Source organism: Panicum virgatum, chromosome 7N (assembly GCF_016808335.1).
Source record: "Panicum virgatum strain AP13 chromosome 7N, P.virgatum_v5, whole genome shotgun sequence".
NCBI classification, from domain to species: Eukaryota; Viridiplantae; Streptophyta; class Magnoliopsida; order Poales; family Poaceae; genus Panicum; species Panicum virgatum.
In genome coordinates, this window is record NC_053151.1 from 46,842,580 (window position 1) to 46,852,757 (window position 10,178).

Sequence of the window (10,178 nt, forward strand, 5' to 3'; positions counted from 1 at the left end):
TCTCATCAATTTAAGCTTTTGGGTTGAATTAATTGATGCATACAACTTAATAGTTAAGAAGCGTAAGCCTGATAAGAAGAAATTAGGTAATCTCTTTGAACTATTATATGTTTGTAAGCTTATTTTATGTTTTTCTAGGACTTAGTGTGCTTCTACTACTTATATTGTAATCTATGTAAATATTGAATCTAAGTGCTTATATACCGAATTGCTCGTGGAATTTTTTGTTGTGTATCGATTTTTTTAGATTATACCGAATACCGAATTATATGTTGAAGTTTTGATATGGCATACCTAAGTTCCAATCCTAAGTCTGCCACTGCGCGGCCACGCAGTTCTGCAGCTGCGTCGTGGGGTTCATCCCCGCGTCGCCGTCGCAGTGGTCCATGAGGGAGACCTCCGGCGGGTGCCGAAGGGACGTGCCGCTGGAGTGCGGCGGCAATGGCACAACGACAGACGGCTTCAGGGTGTTGCAGGGAGTGAAGCTCCCCGACACGGAGAACGCGACGGTGGACATGAGCACGACGGTGGAGCAGTGCAGGGCGAGGTGCCTCGCCAACTGCTCGTGCGTGGCCTATGCCGCCGCCGACATCCGAGGAAGTGGCAGTGGCTGCGTCATGTGGAAGGATGTCATCGTTGATGTCCGGTATGTAGAAGATGGGCAGGAACTCTACGTGAGGTTAGCGAAGTCTGAATTAGGTACTGGTAAGCACCGTATCATCACAATTTTCCGTGTCTGAATGACGAATCAAGTCATCATCATCTATTTCTGGAGTTAAGGAGAAGAGGAGAGCTATGGCGAAAATCGTGCTTCTAGTAACACTGCTTGCACTCGCATCTGCGTGCATGTACCTTGTTTGGATATGCAGTCTTAAAGGTAGAGCCACTTCACTTGTTTTCCGTCAAGCCCGGCATCGAAACAACGATGTCCATAAGGAGATATTGAGCGCGTCGGATGAACTTGGTGACGAGAATCTCGATCTTCCATTTGTTTGCTTTGGAAATATTGTTTCTGCAACAAACAATTTCTCCGAGGACAATATGCTCGGACAAGGAGGTTTTGGGAAGGTTTATAAGGTAACCAGTAAAAAGATTCTACAAATTAAAGACACAGTAGTAGCAGTTTTGGCATCGGCTTGTTCAATTTAATATTGCAAAATCATGCAGGGAATGATGGGCGACAACAAAGTTGCAATCAAAAGGCTTGGTAAGGGTTCTAGGCAAGGAGCAGAGGAATTCAGAAACGAAGTTGTCCTGATTGCCAAATTGCAGCACAGAAACCTGGTCAGACTTCTTGGTTACTGCATTCATGGAGATGAGAAGCTGCTGATTTATGAGTATTTACCTAACAAAAGCTTGGATTCCTTCATTTTCGGTATGCTTAAACTAATCTAAAGGAAAAGAATGAGTAGTCATAATTACCACTGGAAAGAATTTGCAATCTTATAATTCCATTATATATATATATATATATATATATATATATATATATATATATATATATATATATATATATATATATATATATAGATGCAGCAAATAAGAAGGTTCTTGATTGGGCAACAAGGTTCAAGGTAATCAAAGGAGTATCTAGAGGACTTCTTTATCTCCACCAGGATTCAAGGCTGACAATAATTCACAGAGACCTCAAATCAAGCAACATATTGTTGGATACAGATATGAACCCCAAGATATCAGATTTCGGTATGGCTAGAATTTTTGGTGGAAACCAACAAGAAGCAAATACTAATCGAGTTGTCGGGACATAGTGAGTGATCAATGTTTAGTTTTCTATATTTATGAAACAGTAAATTACACCCTAGGTCCCCAAACTTGTTACACGGTTTCACCTAGATTCTTAAACTCTCAAATTGTCCATTTGGATCCCTAAACCATGTTAATTGTTCTATTGTAGATCTCAAACGGGCCACATGAGCACCGAAGTTGACATGGCTGGGCACGTGGCACCATAAATGGCAAACATTTGCAAAAAAGCCTCTAAATTCAATCATCATTCACTTAACGTCCTCTCTCTCCTCTTCTCCCTCTCCCCATGCTCCTGCCTGAGCTTATTGAGGGCAACGCCGACATGGCTACTCCTCTTCCTCCGCTCGCCCTGGTTTGCCTCTAAGCTAGCGAGCCTTGTACTCAAGCCGGCGAAGGGGAGCGGGCCTCACCATCCACAGAGAAGAAGGGCATCAGCCGCGGGCAAGGAGGAGCTCGCGAGGCTTAGCTCGAGTGTGCCCAGGCCAAGCAAGGCCTGGTCTAAGTAAAAAAGCAGGCCTCGATCAAGGGACAACGTGCCCACGAGGAAAGGGGAGGCAGCGGTGGAGGACGGCGACATCGCAAGGCAACATATCCCGCCGCTCGTCGTCCACTCCTCCCCCATGAACAAGACGAGCCCACGGAGATCCAGAGGAGGGGTGTAGAGCAGGAGAAGAATGTCGAGGTCACGTAGAGCTCGGTGGAGAGGGAGCCAAGAGCTGCAGCATCGTAGGGGCACGGGTGGAGGCTACTGGCCGTCCATGGTGCTGGTCGGAGGAGGACTGAGAGGTGTAGAGGAGAGGACATGGAGGAAAGGATAAAGAGGATATAGATTGAGGGTTACAAAAATTTAGGGTTTTTTGGTAATGTTTGCCACCGTGTTTGCCACCGTGGCGCCATGTAGCACGTCATTTCGGTTTCGGGTGCCCGTGAGTCGGGTTTGGGACCTCATGTGGAACATTTGATATGGTTTAGGGACCTAAGTAGATGATTTGAGAGTTTGAAGCCTAGGTGAAACTGAGGGATAAGTTCAGGGACCTGGGTGCAATTTACCGTTATGAAAAATTAAATATTGTAATTGGCGTTTAGTTTCCTACATTTATGAAAAAAATTTAAACTTTGTATACTAACATCTTTTATGCAGTGGTTACATGTCTCCTGAGTATGCCATGGATGGTGCCTTTTCTGTCAAGTCTGATACATATAGCTTTGGTGTTATACTTTTGGAGATTATAAGTGGTTTGAAGATCACTTTAGCTCGCTTCACGGGCTTCCCAAACCTATTAGCTTATGTAAGTATGGTGTCACTCTTGATATCTTCTCGGTGCTACAAGAACTTGCTGTTATTTTATCAAATTAATTTCATCGGTTCAGGCGTGGAGCTTATGGCAAGATGGTAAGGCAATTGATCTGGTGGACACATCCCTTCTCGAGACTTGTGTGTGCAGGACAATCCAAATAGTAGGCCACTCATGTCATCGGTTGTGTTCATGTTGGAGAATGAGTTCGCACCACTTTCAGTCCCAAAACAGCCTTTGTACTTCTCACAACGGTATCCAGAAGCCCACGGAACAGGAGAAAATACCAGCAGCTCTGTGAACGACATGAGTGTCACAATGTTGAAGGGGCGGTAGATGGTTAGGCTATAGGAGTACATTTATATGTCAGTATGTATGTGGGAATCACTTTGTTTTGACACCTTTGTACTTTTGTATCATATACATATTTAGAATAGTGATATATTGACATTTTTATGAGTGTATGTCTATCTCCTTATTGCATGGAACTGTACTGTTTTTTTATAAAAAAAATTAAGGGTAGCTTTTGCTGGCAATATGAATGGCATATGGGTAATCTCATGAAATTTGTTCTGCCTTCGGGTCTTCTTTCTTTACCTAGTGAACTTGCTATATTTATTCAAACATAATTATATATGACATATAAATGGTAAAGGTTGTATTAATGCATATATTGCTTTTGGAAAAAAATGGTTGATTATAGTATAAAAAACTATATTGCATATAAATATTGGTTTTTTTGAGAAACTGGGATTGCATTTCATATATAAAAGATAAAAGTCGAAACAATTAAAACTCTTTCTTACCAAGATTAGACCCATCGTACTTCTTACGGAGGTCCCACTTGTCAGCCCAAAAGGTTTGATGAAAAGGGTGGAGACTCATTTTTGATAAAAGGAAAACGTTTCTACCGTAAAGCTAATATTTTTTTACATTAGCAATTTTCTATACCCACCTCTTGTAACTGTGTATTGCTTTTCTTTGGCACACAATTTACTTTTCTTTGCACATGCTCATAATTCTCATCATTATTATTTTAAAGGATAATAATTGATATCTTTATTTTATGGAAGGAAAAAATGTATATTATTTTTGAAAGGAAAATAAGTGATATTTTTGCTTAATGGAAGAAAAAATGAATACGTGCATGTGTCATGTACATCTGCACTGCTTATATATAAAAGATAAGGTTTATGCCATCTCCGGAGAGGACATAAATATTGGTTAATGATTACGTACTGGCTGTTGGGCTGGAGCATGGTTTTGTTTCCTTTAAGTCGGACTGTACTAACTTGTGCAAATATCAATTCATGACTGGGCCACAAGCCCACAACAGTCATGAGATGGGCCGCTCGGGACATGAAGGCCTCGATAGTGGGAGAGCGAGAAGGTCCTACTCCTAGGCCCTTCTGAGCGGGCGCCGCGCCGCCGCCGCCCGTAGAGGAGCCGGGCAGCCGGCGTTCGCCGCTGCGTGGTGCAACGAGGCGCCGTTGGGGGAGACAGCGCTCGGGGGTCAAAGCGGCGAAGTGGCGGAGGCTGAGAGCTGAGGCGGAGGAGCCACTACCATGCCGCCCTTCTTCCTATCGTTGGACATCTACACGGGCCCTTGACGCCTCGCGCCGCCGCAGTTCGACACCCGGGTCACAAGGTCGCCGTCTTGAGGCCAGGTACCACACTACTGGTCTACTATTATTATTCAGGGGCTATGCTCTAACCTGTTTGCTTACATCTGATGCCGTGGGGTCGATGAATATATAGGACTTGCATGTTATTGCCTTTCCTGCTTAGTTAATTTTAGAGGGAAAAAAAACGCGTGCTACACATTCACAGGGATTGGTGATCTTAAGTTTTTGCGGTGCCTCTCGAAAACATAAAATCTCGGCATAACTACAGAATGTGTGAGCTTTACCTCTCAGTGGCTATTTGCTGAATTTAACTTGCAGCTAACCTTAAAGATAAACATCTGAATGTCTGGTAAACCTGGCCAGGAGAAGTATTCGCTGGTTACTTTCTACACGCCATAGTGTACTTATTCATACATCATCATTCTTGGGATATCTTGAATAAAAAAACCACACATTAGTGATCAACAAAGTGGCACAATATTGGAAACAACTCTTCTTGCTATTGTTTCTTTATCTGAACTTTGACGGTTTGCTACCTAAGAATAGGTAACAGTTCAAGAATTTAGAATCTACTCCATATGAGGTACTGCACGGAAAAGATTAGACAGCCTTCATCTTTTGGCATTTGAGCAACTGAAGAGTGAAATTTGATTGCATTCTTTGTTATGACACTTGACCAACAATTCTAAACTCTCTATGCATTTTTTGCAACTTTTCCATGCTGTAAACTTCAATTCAGTATGTTCGGTACAGTAAGCTCACAGATATCCTTTTTGAAGACTGTAAGTTCACATATGTCACAATCACCTATGCTGAAATTCACATAACCCTACACAGTTCATAAGACTTGAACATTTACATAGTAAAGGTTGGTGTTAAACATCTAGCGTCCCTCTAGTGTTGTGATGATTGATGCATTCAGAGAACCTTCCATGTTTCTCCTTGTTTCTTCTGTTCCATTATTCCTTGGTGCAAAATACACAGGCTCCTTTGGTGCTGGAAGCAATGTTGTTTCATTCTCTAACATAAACACAACTGATGACATGAGTGGCCTTGCATTTGGATTGTCTTGGACACACAAAAGTCCTACATGAATACATCGCAAAACTTCATGTGCCGGACAATTATCAGCAACTGATGAATCCACCAATTCCATTGCATTTCCATCTTCCCATAATGCCCATGTCTGAGGAAATGTAGATCTTGTCTCAATCAAATTAATATAGTTCTGTTTATGCTATTAAACATTTGAGTGTTCTGAACTACTTACATAAGCTATAAGGTTTGGGAAGTCCGTTATGAATTGAGTCGAGATGATCTTCAAGCCACTTATAATTTCCAAAAGAAGAACACCAAAGCTATATGTGTCCGATTTGACAGAAAATGCACCACTCGTCACATATTCAGGAGACATGTAACCACTGCTTGAAAGATTTTCAACATTAAAGGAAGAACAATTTGAATTAGACCTGAGTATAGTTGTTGCATTATTGACCATTGAACAGAACATGAACTACTTACTATGTCCCAACAACACGGGTAGTGTTTGCTAGTTGCTGGTTTCCACCAAAGATTCTTGCCATACCGAAATCAGATATTTTGGGACTCATTTCTGTGTCCAACAGGATGTTACCTGCTTTAAGATCTCTATGAATTATTGTTAATCTTGAATCTTGGTGGAGATATAGAAGGCCTCTTGCTACTCCTTTAACTATTTTGAACCGTGTTGGCCAATCGAGCACATGTTTTCTTGAATTGTCTTCCAACAAGATCAGTTTTAAACAAAGGCTATCGTTAGTCATCATGAGTATACTTCCGATGAATGTATGAATTGCAATATCTAATCCAGAGTCAGTGCATACCAAAAAGGAAGGCATCCAGGCTTTTGTTGGGCAAGTATTCATAGATCAGTAACTTCTCTTCTTCATGAATACAGCAACCAAGTAGTCTAACTAGGTTTCTGTGCTGTAGTTTGACAAGTAGAACTACTTCGTTTCTGAATTCATCAATACCTTGCCCGGAACCTTGACTAAGCCTTTTGACAGCAACTTCCTTGCCACCTTTCAACATTCCCTGCATGATTGCATCCTTCTGAATTGGAAAATGATGGAAAACCCAATCTTTCTTCTGCTTTAGCTATTCTTTTTAACGCATATTGTCATGTAACAATTACTCTTAAATGTGTCATTACCTTGTAAACTTTGCCAAAGCCTCCTCTTCCTAGCATATGGCAGTCGGAGAAATTCTCAGTTGCAGCAACAATGTTATCGAAGCTAACAAATGGAAATTCGACATTTTTGTCTCCAAGTTCATTGGAGGTGCCCAAGTATCCTAGCATCAGTTCCTTCTGAATTTCCTCTTTTCGCCATTTACCTGCTGATTGGGATTGATACCTTTTTCTTAAAATTTGTACAGAATAATATCGCGTGTTTAAAACAACTAAACAAGGCACTTAATATTGTACCTTTGAATTTGTATATGCAGACAGGGGCTACGCATATGGGGAGCAGCAGGCATGCTATAACCGGGAGTACAATCTTTACTAGATTGGTCTTCGTTTTAACTGCCACAGTGAAACTTGTCAGAATGTACTGCATTATTAATTTGCTTTTACGAACAAAAGTGACCTGACTATTATTAATGATACCAAGAAAACTAGAAACACTGTATCTTTTGATGTTTGTTTTTAATTTCGGAGGCACTACTGCAACATTTCTTAAAATCCTTGCTTGATTTCTGTCATTGTGTGGTTGTATTCTTTTTCAAATGATTGTGATCTTTCTGTTTCGTTTTATTAACTACAAAATTGGCATCATAAGCTGCATCGTTAAAAGTCAATAGCTTTGATTTCTGGAAACATGGCCCCGGATCATCGTTAAAAATCAGATTAGTGAAAATCTTTATTGAGTGGATGGTACTCATTATTTTCTTTTGCTTCACTGCTAGATGAATGTATCTGTCAATATTGGAGAAACTATCCTCGGATCAACAAAGCTAAGAGGTACAAGAAACAGTGCGTACCAGGAGGGTTGGCAAGCCTGAGGTACAGCACCTCACCATAGTTGCTGCTTTTCCATGTATCGACAAGCTCCCCAGTCCAAATCAAGCACCTTGAGTGGTCGGCCATGGCACTACTCAAGTTGGCGTAAGCATAGGCAGTACACAAGCAATTCCTGCTGCATTCGGCCGCGCACTGCTCAAAGGTTCTGTTCTGGAGGCGCACAAACTTGTCAGGAACTCTCATCCCAGGCAGGGCCACGAAGTGACTTCCCTTGCTGCACTGCAGCGGTTCTGTTCTCCGACATCCTCTGGAAGAGTTGAGACCTACAGCCTCAAAGCCCTCAAGGCAGTAGCATGCCGGAGCGGCCCCAGTGAAGTCGCAGTAGCCATTCGGGCCACACGAATCATAGAGGCCGTAGCTGCCTTCGGGGCGTGCAGAGATCACTATCCATGATGACGAATTGCTGTCCCAGGTCATGAGCTTCATGGTGCCTGTGTGATCGAGCATGATCTGCGAGTATGGTGAGCCGCCAGAGACCACAATCTCAAGGTAGAACTCATCCCTTTTGTTGACGATGGTCTGATACACTATGGAGCTGGGGCTGCTTGGGTACATGCCGCCCAGTACGCCGTTCCACACGCTGATGCGGCAGTATATCTTGTCCCCATTCCAAATGATCAACTGGAGGTTCGAGACGGGGTCAAGGCCGAACGAAAAGTCTCCGGTGGATGGGTCATCAGGGCTCCTCCAAGAAATCAGGTGAGCCGCCGCACGAGCCCTGTGGATCAACAAGAACTCCATTCCTGGGAGAATGGTGTTAGTTGGGTGATCAAAGCTCTGCCATATGACCGTGCTGTTAGGCAGTTGGAGTACCAGGTTCCCCGTGTCGAGCAGCACCAGGAAAGCGCCGCTGTCGTGGGCATCGACGATGTTCTGTGTTCTCCAGAGAGTTTGGCCGTTGGAATCCGACAGCACTAGGTCAGAGCTGTTGTTGATGGCAAGTGTCGGGGCTGAAGCGGTGGTCGTTGGGTTGTCGCGGTTGGCGACCCACACTATGGTGCGGTTGTGCTCGGGGATGCCGTGGAACCAAATCCCAACATACATGCTCTCGTTGGAGCCGACCGGGGAGAAGAAGCCGAGAGCAAAGACACCATTCTTGGAGATGAGCAGGTCCCCGGGAGAGAGTGGCCTTGCGCTTGTCAGCTGGTCATCTGATTGGCAGAAACAAATCAGGAGCAGGAGGATGAAAACGGTGAGGCAGATCGAAGCCATTGTGCCTTCTCCGTTCATCTCTGACGAGTCACGAGTGAAGGAAATAGCATCAAGATATATAGTAGGGTACATGGTCCAAGTCATAACGAGGAGTGAATGCACATTTGAAGAACGGACAAATTGGATGAAAATTCGAAGTTGCTGCTGTGTAATGGATTAAAATATTTTAGAATACCTTGACCTTTCCCAGATTCGATTTCAGAGAACAGAAGTAGTATAACATTACAAGAAATGGAGGCTACGTGGCATGAAGGAGGTGAAGCAACAAGGACACGAACATAGGAAATGGCAAGTCTCTGGATTCAGAATAGACCAACGACCAAGATTAGTCCACATTCTGACATCATAGATTAGGACATTAAGGAGCCAAGGAGGAAGGATCTTGACAAACCAATGATAAGCATACACTTGCTACGTGGACCTGGCACCACTCCATGTCTGCAACCGTGCTGCACGTGCAACGAAAAACTGGTGCTCACCATTTAGTTGTGAGAACTGAGAAGGCGAAAATCTTCGACGTCCAGTTTAGTCAGGAGGATTTAGGACAAACACCTTCCAAAAATCTTTGGAAATTGTAACAACTGAGACTATATAAAGAAATATGATCTAAATACCTAGCACACACCTATAGTATTGTCATGCTCGCGCCATTAATAGAGTTTTCCCTTGCTTCTTCTGTTTTCCTTTGTGCAAATTAGAGTATGTAGGTTGCTCTGGCATTGGGCACAGAATGACCTCATTATCCAACATCATCATGATAAAAAATGACCGATGGCTTGAGCGGCCTCATGTTCTATTGTTCTGGCTGTCCTGAACACACACGAGCCTTTTATTGACGCACTGCGTGACTTTTCATGTCCAAAATTTCCTTGGCGTTTCCATCTTTCATTATGTAATGATGCCTGAAACATGAGAACAAGTTTCAGTCTAGTAGGTAGGACCAGTTGATGTTCAAATTCTAAGCATTTGATGATTGATATAGCATACTTACGCAAGCTAAGAGATTTGGATAGTCCACTCCACTACAAGGTGATATGGTGAGCTGTGATCGTCAATCCACTTAGAATCTCCAAGAGTAGGACTCCGAAACTATAGGTGTCAGACTTGAAAAGTATATAGTGCAAAGACATTTTTTCTGAACATTCAAGAACATTTTTCTGGAACATTCAGGAACATTTTTCGAAATATTTTTTCAGAACATTTTGAAACATTTTTCCA

At 42.8% G+C, this 10,178-nt stretch overlaps 1 protein-coding gene, 1 long non-coding RNA gene and 1 pseudogene across 2 annotated transcripts; 2 read left to right on the plus strand and 1 right to left on the minus strand.

Annotated features, from left to right (window-relative positions):
• Positions 1–324: 324 nt before the first annotated feature.
• On the plus strand, positions 325–3,545 carry LOC120684032 (annotated as a pseudogene).
• A 903-nt stretch (positions 3,546–4,448) lies between these two features.
• LOC120682860 lies at positions 4,449–7,454 on the plus strand. Its single transcript, XR_005678623.1, has 2 exons — positions 4,449–4,729; positions 7,172–7,454. It is a non-coding gene; the product is annotated as an uncharacterized LOC120682860 (long non-coding RNA).
• On the minus strand, positions 5,393–9,590 carry LOC120682859 (G-type lectin S-receptor-like serine/threonine-protein kinase SD1-13). Its single transcript, XM_039964890.1, has 7 exons — positions 7,709–9,590; positions 7,152–7,250; positions 6,879–7,060; positions 6,550–6,760; positions 6,209–6,446; positions 5,958–6,108; positions 5,393–5,873 (listed from the first exon to the last, which is right to left on the minus strand). Exons 1-7 carry the CDS (start codon positions 9,042–9,044, stop codon positions 5,571–5,573), a joined length of 2,520 nt encoding a protein of 839 aa, XP_039820824.1. The 5' UTR covers positions 9,045–9,590; the 3' UTR covers positions 5,393–5,570.
• Between the last annotated feature and the right edge of the window lie 588 nt (positions 9,591–10,178).